The sequence below is a fragment of the Hoplias malabaricus genome, chromosome 10, assembly GCF_029633855.1.
Source record: "Hoplias malabaricus isolate fHopMal1 chromosome 10, fHopMal1.hap1, whole genome shotgun sequence".
In the NCBI taxonomy this organism is placed as follows: domain Eukaryota; kingdom Metazoa; phylum Chordata; class Actinopteri; order Characiformes; family Erythrinidae; genus Hoplias; species Hoplias malabaricus.
This window is the reverse complement of record NC_089809.1, coordinates 5,121,597-5,140,718: the sequence shown is the minus strand read 5'-3', so window position 1 is coordinate 5,140,718 and position 19,122 is coordinate 5,121,597. Positions and strand designations below refer to the sequence as shown.

At 46.5% G+C, this 19,122-nt stretch overlaps 1 protein-coding gene across 8 annotated transcripts in view; it reads right to left on the bottom strand.

Annotated features, from left to right (window-relative positions):
* Nucleotides 1-509: 509 nt before the first annotated feature.
* LOC136708184 (glutamate receptor ionotropic, NMDA 2D) overlaps nucleotides 510-19,122 on the bottom strand; it is a 191,979-nt gene continuing 173,366 nt past the window's right edge. For 6 of the 8 annotated variants that reach the window (XR_010804328.1, XR_010804329.1, XR_010804331.1 and 3 more), the window contains 3 exons: nucleotides 10,603-10,844; nucleotides 6,870-10,272; nucleotides 510-2,333 (listed from right to left, as the gene is read on the bottom strand). Coding sequence is in view for 1 of the 8 variants with exons in the window: in XM_066682532.1 (XP_066538629.1) it covers nucleotides 7,150-10,272; nucleotides 10,603-10,844 (3,365 nt within the window). In the remaining 7 variants the exon portion in view is untranslated. Of the gene's footprint in view, nucleotides 2,334-5,570; nucleotides 10,273-10,602; nucleotides 10,845-19,122 lie in introns of those variants that run through there. The other 2 variants (XR_010804333.1, XM_066682532.1) reach the window with 2 other exon arrangements.

Genomic DNA, 19,122 nt, shown 5'->3' with positions numbered 1-19,122 from the left:
TTGTTTATGCCTGGTGCTTTATACAGTGTAATTGTGAATGAATGTGTGTGTGTGTTATTTGCAAAAATAAATTCATCACTAAATCTATTCTGCGTCCTAAAGGGTTTAGAAAAAAAGCAGTAGACTTGATGTGTGCATATATCATTAGCTTCTCTGCATCTAAAGCAGTCAGTAGATACAAATATCACACTGCAGTTGGCTGAGGTTTAATTCCCTGCTCAGGCAACAATTCAACAGGCAACAATGAGAGTCAGTGGGAAAGACTCCTTACACTGCATCCCCCTACGTCTGTATCCCGATTATAAATGTAATGTAACCAGACTGGCATCGGTATCAGCAGACAGAGTACCGCAGAGTCCAGACTCTACAGCGTCATGGTCATCACGTGCACCTCCTCAGCCATGCTGTTGATTCAGTGATCCATTACATTTCCATTAGAATCAAATTGATCATCATCTTTAATAATCAATCAACAGGAGCAAGAACACAGTAGCTACTGGTCTCTGTTTTTTTGCTAAGTGTGAGAACTGACAGAGGGATAAAGCAGTGCGTCAAAACCATGGAGAATTCCAAACCAAAACATAAACAGGTACATGGAGACAGTAGCAAGTCTATTATGATTGGCAGGACTTTAAAAACAAAAAGGAATTTGTGAATATTAGGAAACACGTAAATGATTTAATAACACAACAGAGGAATTGTAGAAAATTAATCCCAAATATTTACCGTGTGCATGAGTAAGAACATAGTGAAACATTAGTCTTTTAGGTAGTATTAGAGTTGTGAAACAGTATTGGAGTCAGACAGAAAAAGAAGCACATAAGCTTACCATTATCCACAGATAGATGGATGGATTCGGAGATGAGCCAATGTTGTGGTCTCAGAATAAGGCCAAATGTTTTGAGAAAAACAAGAAAAAGCTAATTCCACCACCTAGAATATGAAGTACGTAAATGAGGGGACTCTTAAATACGACAGGGTTTTGTCAAAAGAATATCTCCATACTTAACCACCCATTTTGTATTTTATATTCATAAATAGCCCCCTCCAGGGTGTGAACCTGCCTTGCGCCCAATGATTCCTGGGTAGGCTCCGGACCCACCGTGACCCTGAACTGGAAAAGCAGTTACAGACAATGGATAAATGTTCCCTGTTTTTCCTCATTTTCAAACGTCCAAAAAGCTCCTCTCTTGAGTTTTTCCCCTGACTTAATGGGAGGGCTAGATCTAGTTCATCACTGGCTCCTTAACACATGACAAGACAAAAGGGTGGAATAAGCCACGCCCACACAATAAAATGTCAACGCCCTCTATGTTTGTCTCTGCGGATAATGTTCTAATCTCCTAAAATTTCCTATTTCACCTTAAATGGTCCGCTAAGCTTCTTAAAACAATGTTTCATTCCACCTTAAATGATCCACCAGTTACATTCTGGCACCAGTCCGCCTTAAATGGTGCTGCTGTTGTAACCAAATGTAACTGCTACATTGCTAAGGCCCAAAATACAAATATAAATCCTGGGTCGCTTTAAAATTGACTGTCACTAACATGTAACTTGTGCACTTCTTAAGGTGGACTGGCATCAGAATGGAACTACTGCACTCTTTAAGGTGGACTGGTGACAGAATCTAATTACTTTTGGGTAGATTTTATTCTGTGGGAGGGGCTTATTACTTCAATGTGCATGGAACTGGTTTGGTTCCAGTCCATCCACAATTTCCCAAACTTTAAAGCTTGGTTACCAGCTGGAACCGTAGAATAGTAGGTTCCTTCAGCATGAACCGTGATGATGTCCGTGGGCATGTCAAGCTAAAAAAGCTCAAGACAGAGCACGGAGACTAAAGAGTTAAAACACAAAGAACCCCATTTAAGCTTTTTGGATTTAAAACAAAACAAAAATCAGAAGGAAATAAAAACAGGAAAATGCTCCGTCTGTTTGTTTCTGGGGCTGTGATCAATGGGTGTTTTCTATTGGATTCTATCTTGTCCTCATGTTAAACCAAAATGCAAGCGAGTAGTTGTTTTAAAACAAGAGAGAGGCACCTAAGGAAATGTAAAAATGTGAGGAACAAAAAGCATAAACTACTATTGCAAAACTATTACTTTTAAAGCACAATATTTCTGAATGAGAAATACATAGTGGATGGTTAAACGGGGAAATATTCCTTTTATGAACCTCGACATAAATAACCATGCTCTCATTTACATGAGATGTCTTGGATTCTGCTTGGTCGGTTCCCATAACATTTAGCCTTGTTGTGATGTCACAGGGTGAATGGATGGATGGATGGATGGACAGATGGATGACAGAAGCATAATGGATGTGTGAGACAGCTGAAAAACAAAAGACAATAAACTTTAGGCAGTATTACAGAAGCATATATTAAAGCAGTATTAAAGTCTGTGAAAAACCCCGCTTGCAAAAAACCAAATAAACATCTATGGAAAAAACGTGTGACTTCCTGGTTGGATGGACAGATGGGTGGACTTTTGGATGGATGGATGGATGTTAGACTCAGATTCTCATCTTTTTTCTTTCACAGGCACTAATGTTTTCACAGTCATATAGGAGGAATCAAAAATTCAAAAATGTCTCCAGTGTTTCTAGAATTGCTACAAAGCTAAAACATTTAAAACTATTTCTCTACCACTTCCTCCAAGTATACCAAACTCAACTCAGCGCGTATATATATATATACCTGTCTGTATATATATGTATATATTTATTTGTACATATATATAGATTTTTTTCATAATAGATAAATGATAGAATTCAAAACTTAATAATACAATGGGCAATCAAATAGCTAAGTTAATTTCACAGCATAACATGATACATTCTCCAAAAACAGTATATATAGAGATAGATTCTTCTTTTTTTCCCAGCAAAAAAATTAAGCTACATGAAAATAAAAACCCAAATGGAAAATTGTGTTCTGTACATGCAGTCACAGAGTGGCGTGTTTACGCCTTTTAACTCAGTGAGGGGTCAGTGACAGATCAAGTGAACACACGCCACATCAGATCTGTTCAATTGCTCTGTAGCCCCCCCCGTCCCCAACCCATACACACACACATACACCCCACCCCCTCACACACACTCAACACCCTGCTGTATTCTGACAAAAACGGCCTCCAGCACTGGGACTGGTAGGTCACACTCACAGCGAGTCCACAATCCAGGGATCAAACTATAACACTTAGCTGAAGTGTCAGGTACGTGTAGAGTTCTAGGGCCATGTTACAGAGAAATCTTGGCTTATCTGGTGTAGTTAGGGTTCAGCCGGATGGAGATTAAAGAACCACAGGTCCTAAGTTCACTATCTCACCTTAAGTCCAGATAAGAAAAGAGTATTAACTCATCTCAGTCCTAAACAGGTACTGGCCGTTTGTGCAATTAGCAGTTGGTTGGTAGTGACGTTTCTATGAACACATCTATAGGGTCAACTGAAAGCCCAGTATATGCAGACACCCCTTCGGGTTGGTTTGTAGTTAACACGGATGCAGACGCAACACGTGGTGCATGGCCAAAGGTGCAGCTGAAACATCCACATGGTAAAGTGCTCACTCATTGGCCAGAGAATGTGTTACAGGAGGTAAGAAGAGGGTCAGACTCTGGAGTGACGAATCACACTCCTCCGTTTGGCAATCCAATGGACGAGTCTGGCTTTGGCAGTTGCCAGAAAAAACAGTATTTCTCGGAGTGGTGATATTGGTGTGGGTTTGTTTTTCAGGAGTTGGGTTCAGCATCTTAGTTCCAGTGAAAGGAAGTTTTAATGCTTTAGCATATGAAGAGATTTTGGAAAATTCCATGCTCCAACTTTGTGGGAACAGTCTGGGTACAGCCCGTTCCTGTTCCAACATGACTGTGCACCAGTGCACAAAACAAGGTCCATAAAGACATGAATGAGCGAGTTTGGTGTGGAAGAACTTGACTGGCCTTCAACCTGATAGAACACCACTGAGATGAATCAGAGCGGAGACTGCGAGCCAGGCCTTATCTCGTCCAACATCAGTGTCTGACCTCACAACCCAGTAAACAATTAGCCGTTGATTCAGCGTTGAAATAACGTAATGACTGCCGTCTAATCAACGTTCTCTTAAGGTTGAAAATGAAAGCTGAAAAGACGTCCAAACACAGACATTGAAAAGACGACTATTAGACGTATTTTGGACGTCCAAATTACTTGCACAAAAATGCGTTTTGGACGATTGGTCACCACTTAACTAACTTATTAAGATGGATTTTGGACGTCCATTGACGTTTAAAATATATCCTTGATGGACAGACTACTTTTAGACCTATTTTGAACGTCCAGGGATGTTCCTTGTTTACTGGGAAATACGCTTCTGGAAGAACTATCAAAACGTCCAATAAACACACTCCCTAAACCTTGTGGAAAGCCTTCCCAGAAGAGTTGAAGCTGTTATAGCTGCAAAGGTTGGGCCGACATCATATTAAACCCTATGGGTTAACAATGGGATGTCAATTCATATGTGTGTAAAGGCAGACGAGTGAATACTTTTGGCAATACACAATTTGAACTTACTTCGTCTTGCCGGCAGATGGCAGTTGACCAATGCTGTAAGCAAAGTGAGCAAGGTTGTAATTATTGACAACAGCTTTACAGTTTTGAGTGCATATGCAAATGTCCCACTATTGATTTACTGATCCGTTTAAAAGAGTTGTTTGTACTATAACATAAACAGTGTGTGGGATCTGTTCGTTTTTACACTGGGGCTTTCCTTTGTTCCTCTTTTGTACTGTGCTTGTAAGAGACCTATGGCGCGTTGTGCTGCGTCCGTGTGAACTATGAACCAGCCTTTATAGTAAGAGCATTCAGCTACGTCAAGGAGCACCCATTTGGGACTCAGATGTACAGCTCGTGTAAGCTAATCTCCATAGAAAAGCATACACTGACTTAGAACGCATTAAAGGTCAACATAAGAAGAGGTATAAAGCCGCCAGCACTGGGCTGTAGATCAGAGGGACCGCATTCTCTGGAGTGCTGGAGCTCTCTCCAATGCCTCTGGGATGATCTATAATCCCGAATAAACCATCCGATCATCCTTAAGTACCTTGCCTCACTAAGGCTTGTGTGGCTGTGTGCTATCAAGACCTCACTGCAATGTTCATTAATAATCTTCTTAGCAGGTGTCCAGCAGTGTGTGGTGTGTAGTGGTCATACAGTGGTGTAGAGGGGTGTCAGAATTCACTGCACTAGGGCCTAGGGTTTTCTGAACATCAGCCCAGTCCTGGTGTAAAAGGCAGGGATTTGTCAGAACACAGGTCAAAACAAAGATAATAAAATAAACCAAATAAAATACATGTCAAGGGACTGAGCGGCTGCGCTCACAGTTCAATCGCACAAAACCGCACTTCGATACCTGAGCATGTTCTTGTGTCCCCTACTCATGCGATTAAGCAAAGTTACCCTTTCAAAAGTGGGGCAAAGAAATCCATTACATTGCAAATGATAACACTCTTGTTTCCAAAAGAAGCCCTCATTAATAAAGCAGTAGTACGTTAAGTAATGAGAGACAGACATCACAGATTCCTCTTCAACAAAAGGGTAAAGGGTGAGCTAATCTCTTTATCTCTTTCGGTATGACCATGATGCGTGAGCGTCCGAGAAAAATAAACAAATAAATAAATAAAAATGCTACAAAGTCTAAAAGTGTCTCTACGTTTTGCTACATCATGTCAAAAGCTACATTCAACTACGACAAGGGCAAATGAGCTGTGCCTGACGTCAAATCAGCCTCGCTAACTTTCCTCTAGACAAAAAAAAACAAACAAACAAAAAAGGCCTGATGTGTGCTACGTGTTCCTTTGGACGGTTTTCTTGTTTGCCCTTAAAAGTACTAAAATGATGACGCTGATGCCTTTGCTGGCAATTTTGTGCTTTCTAAAATGGTGGAGGATAGTCTTTGCCGAAGCAACAAGTGGCGCTGATACGTCCAAAGAGTTTGCCAATCCTTTCTATCTGACTACTAAAGAAATGATAGTGTTACAGTTAAGTCTAAAAAGACGAGGCCCACCCAGCAAGTGTTCTTAATTAATTTTAATATTATGTAGCCATCTAGTGCCAATTATAGATATTGCAACCCATCCTCATTTTGGTTAAAGACAGTATTAATGTATTGCTTGTTGTGTTGAATACTGTAAGCCAACCAGAGAGATCCAACGGCGTGGGTCCACTGTAATCTGTAATGCTCTGTTATTTGGCATCCAAGACTAGCCTACTATTTAACTTCAGACACAGCTAGCTTACTCTACGTTTAAAATACTAACACAGTGAGAATAAATAGAGAGAATAAAAAAGGAGTCAGGGGAATCCTGGAGTAACAAAACAAATTGTACAGAAAAAAAAAAATGCTACATGTATTTTGTAGTTGTCCTTAGTCGGTCGAAGCGTGTCTTCTCAGACCACGGTAGCTTCCCTGGTTCACACGACTGCACAAGGGGGAAGTTTGCCCTGGTGGGATCTGGTTAATTAAAAATAAAGCAAACGTAAGCAGGAGAGATCCTTGACTCTTACGTGAGGAAGTTCAGACATCTCTTTCTGATGTGGCCTTGAGGGTCAGACACAAACAGGAGGGACGTGACTGCGTCGCTGTGTCGAAAAGCATGAAAAGCAAAGCTGTTCCTCAGCCAATCAGGTGGATGGTGACCATAGGTCAGGTCAGGTCATCAATCTTTAGCAAATTGAAAAAAAAAGCAGTCTTAGCCTCAGCAGTTTTCCATAGGCAGGGAACTCCCGTTGAAGGCGGACAAACCAAAAACAAACAAATGGTGGAACGGGGGGAAAAACGTCTCCTTAAACGAGTGCCCGTGTGCGTGTGTGTAAACATGACATCATTACTCACAGATTCCGGGAAAAAAAAAGCTCTATCCAGCATTCTGGTTGGACAGGACTACGGATGACATCGTTATGCTGAGTTCGGACCGGAGGCGGAGCACGGCTGGCGTTTCCGCGGCGACGGAGACGACATTCGCCGAGCCGTCTCCCGTCATGACATCGCTGCCGCCGTCCTCGTGGCGGTTCTGCTCGTCGCCCTGGTCCCCGTGTGCCACGTGGATGTGCGTCACACTCCAGCTACGTTTCACAGTAGAGCTCACGCACACGCGCAGCAGCGAAGCCCCGTGTCATACCTCGCTCTCCAGGCTGGAGAAGTGGGCGGAGCCTCTGCGCGAGCACAGGCTCTTGGCTTTGAGGGGCAGGTGTGGGGAGTAAAAGCGGCGCGGCTGGGGGACTGAGCGAAGTCTCTGGTACTGGAGTTTGGCGCTGGCTGTTACCGACTGGGAGGCGCCTGGAGCCGGACCGGGTGACAGAACTGGTGGGGGTGACACTGAGGCGGAGGAAGGGGGTGGGGGGATGGGCATGGGGAGGGAAGAAGGTGCGGGCGAGGATGGTAGTAAAGGATTGGGAGGGGAAGGTGCCGGCTCTGAGTGTTGGGCTTGCTGGGTACTGAGGTTAGACTGGCTCCCAGATTTGACGGCATCAGGCTTAGGCGGCAGTTTGGGCCGAGGCCCCCCACTGAAGCTGTGGCAATGGGGCAGCAGCTCCTCCTGGCTGCGAGAGGTCACACTGCCTCGCTTTGCTTGGCCGTGGGGTCTGCCGTGGCTGAACTGTGCATACGAACATGCATCCCGCTCCCTGTCACGAGCCCTGTGGCCTTTACCCTTGCTGCGAACGCGTTTCTCCCCCTTCATTGGCAACTTATCTACAGACCAGTAGCGTCGAGGGGGTGGGAGAGAAGTGGGAAAGGGTTGGCAATGTGGACCGAGTCCCCCGCTCCCTCCTCCAGAGCCCCAGCCAATCCCGGCTCCCGGACCCCAAAAATCTCCCACTCCCCATCCTTCTGATCGCCCCAGAATCGAGTCATCTCGACTGTTGATGCTGCCACCTTTCTCTCGGGAGGGGTAGGTTCCGAAAAACCAGCCCCCACCTCCTATACCACTGGCTCCTCCGGTCCCACTGCCATCCCAGTATCTCTCGAAGCGGCCAAACTCCCCAGAAGACCCGTCGTCCGAGTAACTCTCCTCAGCTTGGACTCTATCCCTCTCCGACTCGGAAACTGCGCCTCTGCCCCCAGCCCTCCTCAGCCTCTCCTCCACCCTCTCCCTCTCTCTAACCCTTTCTCTCTCCTCTTCCTCTTCATCTTCATCTTCCTCCTCGTCCTCCGAGTCCCACTCGTGGAAGGAGAGTCCCTCTCGTGTGTGTGCCCGGCCTCTCTCATAACGCAGAAGTAGTGGCCGCCTCTCCCCTCCTCTCCCTCCTGCCTCTCTCTCCGCTCCACTACTCCTCCGTCTCTTTGCTGATGGAAGGAGAGTGTGCAGGGACGAGGGAGGTGACCCTCCAGATGCTTCCGTCCCCCCTCCGCTGACCCAGAATTTGACGGAGGCGGGTAACTTGTTGAGGTTCGGGTATCTCTTGCTGGATGGTCGATGGCGTGCATGACTGCCCTTTTGCCTCCTTTCTCTAATCCGTCCCCCTCCGCTCTCCTCGTCTCGTTCATCTCCTACCTCCTCTCCTCCATCTCTCCTCCCTCGCTCCCTCTCTCCTTCCCAGAGGTTGCCCTTGTCTCCAAATGCACTGCGATACTGGGTGGAAAAAGAAGAGTACTCTCCCTCTCTCTCTCCGTCCCCGTCTCCCTCTCTGTCCGCCTCCACATCTCCCTCTTCCGGCTCCGAGCGCTTACCGGTTGAGATCTTCTTCTTCTTTTTTGTCTTTGTGGCCTTCTTCTTCTTCTTCTTCACCTTCCGACGCTTGCGCTCTCGCTCCCTCTCCCGCTCCTCTCTCTTCTTCCTCTTCTTGTTCTTCTTCTTCTTTTTCTTCTTCTCCTTCTCTCGCTCTTTCCGCCGCTTCTTCTCTCTCTTCCGTTCCGTGTCGCCGGACCCTCCGCCACTCCGCTCTCTCTCTCTATCACCCCATCCCGCCCACCACTCTTGGAGCTGGGCGAGCTGGCTGCCGCCTCTCTCTCTTCCGCCCTCTCTCTCTCCGTGTGAGCCCCGGGGCTTGCGAGGGGGTATTGGAGGTGGGGGTGGCCCGTGAGTGAGGGATCTGGGAGACAAAATGGAGCGTTCCCGGTCTCGGTTGTGTCCTTGCAAGAGGCTGGACTCCTCTGTCAGCTCGTCCAGGTCCTCTTCCTCTTCCTCCTCGCCGTCTCTGTCCCTGGTGCTGCGCGAGGATGTGCTGGAGGTTGAAGAGGGAGAGGTGGATCGGGAGGAAGAGGCAGAGGAGGTGCTGGAGGAGCTGGTGCTGGTAGATGTGGATGAGGTGGAGGTGTAAGGGAGAGAGGCTGAGGGGGATGGAGGGGTGTAGGTCGGGGAAAGAGGAACGGGCACAGGGATCGGGAGCGGGGGAGACGGCCTGGGCCTTCGCCCCGCGTCCCTGCTGCCTCCTCTCCGGCCCAAGGGCAGAATGTTCTCATACAGGGGGCCACCAGGCTCCTTTGGTTTTTTGGGCCGGCGCTTTCTCCAGAGGGATGAGGGGAGAGGAGGAGAGGGGTGCTGCAGTGGGGGGTTAGGAGGCAGTGGGGCTGAGGTCTGGCTTTTCGGGGGAGGCCTAGGCGTCCCCAAAGACTTCACCCCCTTCCCCTGACCCCCTCCACCAGTACCCGCTCCCACCTTCTTCCCCAATCCATGGTCCATACCCTTCTCCTGGTAGAAAGCCATGCTGGCCGGCGGAGGTTGCTGGTGGCCCCTGGGGGCACTTTTTGGCGTCTGAGAGCCTGCCTGCTGATCCACGCAAGGCCCCAGGCCCTCGGGATCAATCGGGCCATAGTAACGCTTATATCCGTCCAGACCGCTGCCAGCAGCCCCACCGCCTGCCCACGTGGGAGCTACTTTTTGTGGGAAAGGTCCTAGGTCTGAGTGTCCGCCTCTGACCCCCAAAGTTGCGCTGGTGGATTTGGGAAGCCTCCAACGGTCCACCACGGCCAGTCTGCGGTCTGGGCGAGGCAAGAAAGTGGAGCATGGGAGAGGGGCGCCCATAAGAGGTGTAGTGGAGGGTCCCATTGCGCCCCCGGAATGCACCACGGCAGGAGGGGACCCCGGAAGCGGGGTTTTGTATGACTGAGGAGGCTGAGGCTGCTGTTGTTGCTGCTGCTGCGGGACCAAGGCGATGACCGGGCTGGTAATGGCCGCTGCGACGATGTGGGACGACGGAGGGGCTGACACAACGGAGGGATGGTGGTGGGTGGGAACGGTGACTTTGGCTCCACCTTGTGCGGTTTCATCCTCAAAACTGCAGCAGCTGTACATTCCCTAAGAGAGAAAGAGAGAGAGAAAGAGATAAAAAGGGTATTGGCAACAGAGGTGTTATTTAGCGAGACGAGTATTTGTCCCAGAAATAAGATTGCCGTGTTCTGATACGGTTTTCCAGCAGGCTCAGCTATTCCGAGCGTATTCGGGGGATTTGATTTGGGAAGGAGTCTAAGCCTGGAGGTAAAAGTATTACCGAGCAGTCACATAGGGCAGAGCATCTCTCCCACTCTACTGCGCAATATCTCATACACAACACACCCCAGCGCCTCCTCCCTCCCCCCCTATTCTTCCCTCTCTAAACCCTTATCTGTCCTCTGGTGGTCCTCTCACCCTGCTGAAAGCCAGGAGGAAGTCCAGTTTGCCGGTCTGGCCCATGCCGCTCATGCAGTGACGAAGCCTCCAGTAGACGAGGTGCTCCCAGGCGAACACCAGCAGGCTCAGGCCCATGGCCACCAGCAGCATGTAGAACACCCCGGCCATGTTGTCGATGTCTAGTTTGGAGCTCATCACCTCGATCTTGTCGTTGTGACAGATCCCCGAGAGCCACAGACGCTCCAGCATTTCGATCTCATCTGAAGACAGGGGGACGAGGGGAGGGGAATGGAGGGAGGAACACAATTTGTTTACAGTGGAACGATACACAGCAGCCGAATGAAATATTCAAAAGACCTGTTTCGATCAATAAAACATGAATACGAGAATTCAGCTGCTCTCCTGCCTTAATCACGGAGGGAGAGCCAAAGATTACATTCATCAGCTATTTATAGCAGTGTGCAAAAGTTTGGGTGTCTTACGAGGGATCAAGGGTGGGCACGTCTTAATCCACCATTAATGTTCGTTATTCCGAATTGGATTTATAGAAAACTAAAGGTGGAATTCGTGTATATCATCTTCTTCAATAACGCAGCACTGAGGTCAACCTCAGGAAGAAGATCTTTACGGCACCTGAGGGTAAATGCATCCCTTGAAGGTAAAGAGAGAGAGATTAAGGGAATCACAATCCTGAGGTCAGCTATTAATACAAATGAAAAAAAAGAGAGAGGAGAGACAAAGAGAGGTGAAGAGATGTGAAGGAGGAGAAGAAAGTGGGAAGGGAGGGGGAGATTTGTTTGTCGCTCCCATGCCGCATTGTGTCGGGGAATATGGGCGGAAGGAGGGAACAGGAGAGGACGAGGTGGAGGAGAAGAGAGAGAGAGAGAGAGAGAGAGAGAGAGAGGGAGAAATAGATAGGACTGTGTCATAATGACAAACAGCAGGACCGCTTTTTCAATTCAGGGAGGAGTGTGCTAAGGTAAAAAAAGAGCAATGGCAGGGAGAGAGAGAAAGAGAGAGGGGGGGGGGGAGAGAGAGAGAGATGGAGGGAGAGAGAGAGAGAGAGAAAGAGAGGAAGGGAGAGAGGGAGAGAGGGAGAGAGAGAGAGAGAGAGAGAGAGAGAGAGAGACAGAGAGAGATATGCAAGTTTCTTCTGCAAAAGAATAAAAAACTAACAGAATGAAAAATAATCTGAAAAAAGAGGGCGAGAGACATTGGGAAACACAGAAAAGAGAGAGAGGTTGAAGGGTGAGATCATAATCATTTAATTGTGGTGGAAAGTGGTCAGTGTGGAGCAGGAAGGAGTGGGGACTGGAAACTCTGGAAAATTGTCCAAGAATCTTCTGTCTACAAAAAACACAAGGTGGACCATTGTATCCAGTATTACTTCGGAAATACAGTTTGCTATTATTATACATTATGGAGTTCATATTTCCAGAATAGAATATGATCACCTAATCCTATTAACAGTCTCATAGGTGCCATAGAGGTAGTGTTCACGATGGTAGTTTCATCACCATTTGCTAGCTCTCTGGCCTGTGCCCTGGAAAAAGGTCTGGTGATTGTATGCAGACCTGGCTCTGTAAGTGGGAAGTTGCAAACTAAGAGTCTCTGTCTGAACGTGCTCGAGAAACAGCATCTGGATGGTGGAGAGACCTCTGAATATTTAAAATAAGCATGAAAAGAGACAAGGATGCTGCTTTTTTCCTGCTACACAAGTGGGTAACGTTGACTTATTTTTGTAGTTACGGCTACACGCTGCAGCAAAGATAAACACAAGCCGAAAATTCAACAAAACTTAACAGCTCGAATTGCAAATGAGTTTCTGTGGTAATTCAAACGTTGAATAAATATTACAAATTCAATTTCGATCTATACAAGCTACAGTCCGTTTCTTACACAATCACAGCATTCCACCTTAAGAGAAGCACAATGTACAAAAACGGGAGCGAAAGTTGCTGGGAGAAATGTAGTTCTTCAGAAACATCTGTGTGGCCGATTTACACTCCTTGTTGACTTTAGCAGAGTCTACGCTGCCGTTGTGAGCGTTTATACTTCTGTGCTGGTGTGTGCCGTTCTGCAACTACACCCCCACACCACTAGGGCTGAATCTCAAATATCTTCCTCTGCACTCCGTTGTACACAATTTAGTGGTACAGTATAATTATCTTCATTCATTCATTCATTATCTGTAACCCTTATCCAGTTCAGGGTAGCGGTGGGTCCAGAGCGTACCTGGAATCATTGGGCGCAAGACGGGAATACACCCTGGAGGGGGCGCCAGTCCTTCGCGGGGCAACACAGACACACACACACATTCACTCACACTCACGCCTACGGAAATTTTCGAATCGCCAATCCACCTACCAACGTGTGTTTTTGGACTGTGGGAGGAAACCGGAGCACCCGGAGGAAACCCACGCAGACACAGGGAGAACACACCACACTCCTCACAGACAGTCACCCGGAGGAAACCCACGCACACACAGGGAGAAGACACCACACTCCCCACAGACAGTCACCCGGAGGAAACCCACGCAGACACAGGGAGAACACACCACACTCTTCACAGACAGTCACCCGGAGCTGTGTTAATTACCTTCATAAAACTTTAAACTTAAGTGTACTATTTAGGGAGTAGGTCGTTGTTTGGGACAGAGAAGAGTTTACATGAGGTGCCAGGAAAATAACTAATACAAAGCCAGCACGTTTTTCCCGCGTGGAATCGCTCCTTGTTCAGTTGCCCCCCCCCCCCCCTGTCTGTGTGTTTGTTTGTCCGTGTGTGTGTCTACATATTTTTTTTTTTATTTTTAACATTGCACTATATTACTGAAAAAGCCTTCTCTATTCATGGCGTGTGACCATGGCAAACATCTCTCACACCAAAGCCAAACCTAGCAGGTGTGTAAGACTAAACACACACACACACACACCTCTTGCCTGGCTTGGCATGGCTCTGTGTGTTTGGCAGCACTGACGAGGCTTGGCAGGGTGAGTCAGGCACGGTTAAGTGGGCACGTTTTTAGTGAGTGAGCTTTAGCGGGGCCCTTAACCTGGGCTTAGGGCCAGACATGCCACCATCTGCGTGACCTAGAGTCCTGGACCCTTAACTGCCCCCTAAGAACCCACTCTGACCTTAACCCTTATCAGCCTAAAAACAGCCAGCGGCTCTGGGAAGGCCAGCTCACGGAGAGTTTCACCCCAAATCACCCACTGCAGTTAAATAAAGCACTTTGTCTGGTTAATTTCGCAGTGGGTTTTGTACTACATCAGAATTACAGCACCCTATTATCCCACTGTCTTAAAATACCACCACGCTTTAATGGGCTTTCCATAAAACCTATGGCATAAACAACGGCATCTAAAAGGCATCTCTGAATGTTCACACGTGTAAAATACTGAAGCGGACACACAGTGCGAAATGTATGTAATCAAATGAAGGCTATTAATAGGCAGCTTGTTCCCACTTTGCTGTAGCAACAGGCCACTCTTCTGGGAACACTTATCCGATGTTGGAACCCTGCAGTGAGGATTTGATGGCAGCCATAAAGACATTAGTTCAGAGCCAGAGGTCTTTACACCACTTTAACCCACAACGGGCATTAGGCAAGATGTACTTTTAATATCAGAAATATCCTTTGAAAACTGAACTACTTACAATTACATAGCAGTTTGACAGAAAAATAAATAAAGGACATGAGCACACTTTGTAGTCTGATTTTTGCACAGTATTATATGTTAATATTTTATTAATGATAATATGGCACTATGTCTTGTACACCAAACCTGACATGATACCTCTTTCCTACAAGTAAACACGGTCCTGGGGTCTTAAACGCCACACTTTGATCAAAATACCACAAGGATCAAACACCACAGCAGAATTCTCCCTCTGTCTAAACAGCCCAGTTTCAGTACTCGCTCCTTTAAATGATAAAGAGCCGCTGCTCATCACAGCCCTGAGTACGCGGCAGTGAAAAGTGAGCAAGCAGAATCTCTCATTTTGGACGTGTTTACTTAGTTCTCTTATTTCTCGACTGTCGTTTTTGCTCAAATCTCTTATTTCTCTGCTGTTTTTTGCACCACTTTTATTTGTTTCTCATTTTCACCATTTTTATTCTCTTTTTATCTCTTATTTCTCTCTATTTGTTATTTTCACTCACTTCTTTTATTTATCTGCTTTTGTTTTTTTTTTTGCTGTTTTTACTCAGTTCTCTTATTTCTCCCATCAAATTTAGCCAATTTGGCTCTGTTCTCTTACAGCTCCACCCATGTTTTTTAGCTATTTTTGCCACACTCTCCTGTGCCTGCTGTTGTTTTCCTTGGTTTTATGTTTTTATAATTGTTTTTTTAATCTGTGTCAGGTGCTGTGGACATATTAAAATTAGGGGATGGTACAAAATTCCTTATATTACTTCATGTTTTCTGACTAAGACAGGCCGGGTTGTGTTGTTTCACAGTTTGGGTGTTGGAATGCCCCAGATACACACATAAATGTGCAAACGTGAGTTATTCATACATGCACTTTAATATTAAGATGGCGTCTTCTGTTGTGATGTAAGAACGGTTTTTGTGGTCATGTGCTGTACAAGATTGGCCACTTAACACCTGAGCTGGCTCTAATTAATAAAACATGGCTAAATATAATGAAAATCAACCAATAACCCCCAATATTACAAACTTAAATTTACCGTTTTATTAACTCCACACATCGTTTATGGCTTAAATCCAAAATGAATGAAGATGTGCTGCACCAACACTTTTGGAGCCACTGTAAAATGCCCATTAGAGCGAGATAAGCAGAGGATTAGCCCCTTTGCCCCTTCATTACGCTTTTGTTTTACAGGAACGGCCTTGAAATACGGACAAATTAAAATTTAAATATAGCCACGCGTATGTCCAATAGTTTAAGAACACCTGCTCTTTCAACACACACTCTGAAATTAAGGCTATTAAACATGAATATTTTTATTTCCTTTGCGACATTAATAGACCCTTTTTTTCTTCTGCTCTATAGCTCCATGGAGGGGGGGCTTCTGTACATTCCTCTGGCCCACACTGGGCATTGAGCACAGCACCATCATGGTGATCTTAGAATCATCTGCTCAGGAGTGTCTGAACACCTGGGTGCAGCTTTAAGCAGCTTATACGGAGCATAAGGAGTGTCCATAAACATTGGGTCTCACTGTGTATGTTCACACTCAGTGACATCACCAAAGGCACTAATCCAAATGGAATGAGGCTAGGGAGGTCTTTTCACAAGAGGCACGATTTTCATCGTCTTTTATTTTTTATTTTCAAGCGAAAAGGGAACAGCATTCTTGCAACCTCCTTCAAATCAAGGCTGTAACTCTTTAGAAGGAGGAGAGGAGCGAGGGATTACAGTCTGAAAGGTAGAGGGGAAGAAGGGAAGGATTAGAGTGGTGCAGCTGGAGGAGGGAGAGAAGGAGGGAGGGAGGGCGGTGTACAGAGAGTTTCAGCACCTGTGAAGTGCATTGAAAAACATAATCCCCTAACCAGTAAACAAGAAGTCATTAGGGTCTGCAACCGCTAAAGCCTACTGTGCTTTTTAATGGTTTAACAGAAAAAAAAAACTTTCGTATTGGTCCTGTGTTCATAATGTTTAACAAATGCATTCAGTAGGTGGAATATATAATACTCTGTGACACACAGCAGATGCCTGTAAAGGGTCAGGGTCACACTGGGTCCAGAGCCTCCACTCTCTGTGTCCAAAATGGCTCTGTGTTTACTATTCCCTGAGTCACTCACTATACAATGCACTACTATAGAGTTCAGGAGGGTGGTGATTTTAACAAACAGTGCAGTGGATTATGGGTATCCACTATCCACTAGTGGGCGGCACGGTGGCACAGCAGGTAGTGTCGCAGTCACACAGCTCCAGGGACCTGGAGGTTGTGGGTTCGATTCGCGTTCCGGGTGACTGTCTGTGAGGAGTGTGGTGTGTTCTCCCTGTGTCTGCATGGGTTTCCTCCGGGTGACTGTCTGTGAGGAGTGTGGTGTGTTCTCTCTGTGTCTGCGTGGGTTTCCTCCGGGTGACTGTCTGTGAGGAGTGTGGTGTGTTCTCCCTGTGTCTACGTGGGTTTCTTACAGGTGACTGTCTGTGAGGAGTGTGGTGTGTTCTCTCTGTGTCTGCGTGGGTTTCCTCCGGGTGACTGTCTGTGAGGAGTGTGGTGTGTTCTCTCTGTGTCTGTGTGGGTTTCCTCCGGGTGACTGTCTCTGAGGAGTGTGGTGTGTTCTCTCTGTGTCTGTGTGGGTTTCCTCCGGGTGACTGTCTGTGAGGAGTGTGGTGTGTTCTCTCTGTGTCTGCGTGGGTTTCCTCCGGGTGACTTTCTGTGAGGAGTGTGGTGTGTTCTCCCTGTGTCTGCGTGGGTTTCCTCCGGGTGACTGTCTGTGAGGAGTGTGGTGTGTTCTCTCTGTGTCTGCGTGGGTTTCCTCCGGGTGACTGTCTGTGAGGAGTGTGGTGTGTTCTCCCTGTGTCTACGTGGGTTTCTTACAGGTGACTGTCTGTGAGGAGTGTGGTGTGTTCTCTCTGTGTCTGCGTGGGTTTCCTCCGGGTGACTGTCTGTGAGGAGTGTGGTGTGTTCTCTCTGTGTCTGTGTGGGTTTCCTCCGGGTGACTGTCTCTGAGGAGTGTGGTGTGTTCTCTCTGTGTCTGTGTGGGTTTCCTCCGGGTGACTGTCTGTGAGGAGTGTGGTGTGTTCTCTCTGTGTCTGCGTGGGTTTCCTCCGGGTGACTTTCTGTGAGGAGTGTGGTGTGTTCTCCCTGTGTCTGCGTGGGTTTCCTCCGGGTGACTGTCTGTGAGGAGTGTGGTGTGTTCTCCCTATGTCTGTGTGGGTTTCCTCCGGGTGCTCCGGTTTCCTCCCATAGTCCAAAAACACACATTGGTAGGTGGATTGGCGACTCAAAAAAGTGTCCGTAGGTGCAAGTGTGTGAGTGAATGTGTGAGTGTGTGTGTTGCCCTGTGAAGGACTGGCGCCCCCTCCAGGGTGTGTTCCTGCCTTGCGTTGCGTCCAATGATTCCAGGTAGGCTCTGGACGCACCGTGACCCTGAACTGGATAAGGGTTACAGATAATGAATGAATGAATGAACTATCCACTAGTGTACATAGGTTGCGATGCATTGTGGGATAGTTAGAGTGCACTAAAAAATTCCCACCTTTTCAGACCCTACTACACAATGGCGGAAACCCCAATAATCGTGAATAGGGCACATTTTCTGAACCAGCTCTAGAATCTCTGAACGCAAGGCAAGAACACACAGTGGGAACCACTACATCACAAGAAGAAGGCACTCAAACAAACAATGTGAACAATGTTACGCAGCAATTCCACCTACCAACATAAATGTGTGGACGGTGGAGGAAACCCATGCCGACACAGAGAGAACACGTCAAAGTCCTAACTCGAACTCATGACCCTAGGGCTGTGTGGAAGCAACACCACATGAAGAGACCCTGTACTGCGCTTATAATGCTCATATGAGCACTGTTATTATAATGATGGCACCATGCTTTATAAACACCTTAAAATCGCAATCAACATAACCTGTAAAAACATCAGCTACAGTTCCCACGTGATCATGATTTAATCATAAAATCTGTCTGAATATAAATACATTGAAAGCATGCACAGAGAATGGTTGATGGCCGATACGTGTTTCTGAGGTGTATTTTGCAGTTATATTTACATAGGAATGTAATTTATTTATTTTCCACTGTTTACCGCTTCTTTTATTAAGTGTTAAGAAAATATTTAGTATTTACAGTGAAGATACAGAAAAATAACCACACAAACAAAAAGAGAGAAAAATTAATGAAAAAAAGCCCACAAACGTCACTATTGATTTCACATGTAAAGCTGTGATGCCAGGTTTAGCTGTTTAAGCGCGGTGTTAGCTAATGGGACCTGGCACCAATGAGATGCTCTCGCAGTGGGGACCTGGCAACCACACTCCAAACACACATGCAGACACACAAACACACACACACACACACACACACACACACTTGCTGGAGCTCGCACTTTTTCTTTGGCTTTGTTCTACACACACTGCCAAGCAAAGAGGATTAAAAAGGGCAATCAAACAAAGCATCCAGTGGAAACAATGCGCTACGTGTGCGTGTGTGTGTGTGTGTGTGTGTGTGTTTGCATGCAGAGAGCCGTAGAAACGCCAATTAAAGCATTAGAATTCGGACAAGTGCGACTGAAACTAATCCTTTACAGTGCGTTGGAGTGGACCATGGCTTATCACACGCAGTGACATAATAGAGTCATAGACCTGCCACAATTAGACTACTTTACATCACTCCACAGACATAATGGGGAGTGTCGCTGTGAAGAGCAGGAGTTTACAGAGTTAAATTCAGGTTCTGTTCAGCTACGACAACTTTATAGGAGCAAACGCCTCATTTCTGAATCTACCCCCATTTAAAGCTACCACCAAAACAGGAGAAAATGATATTAATTATGCATTATTTTGTTTCTAATTGCTTTGTCGTCCCTGTCTGCAACAGTTAGT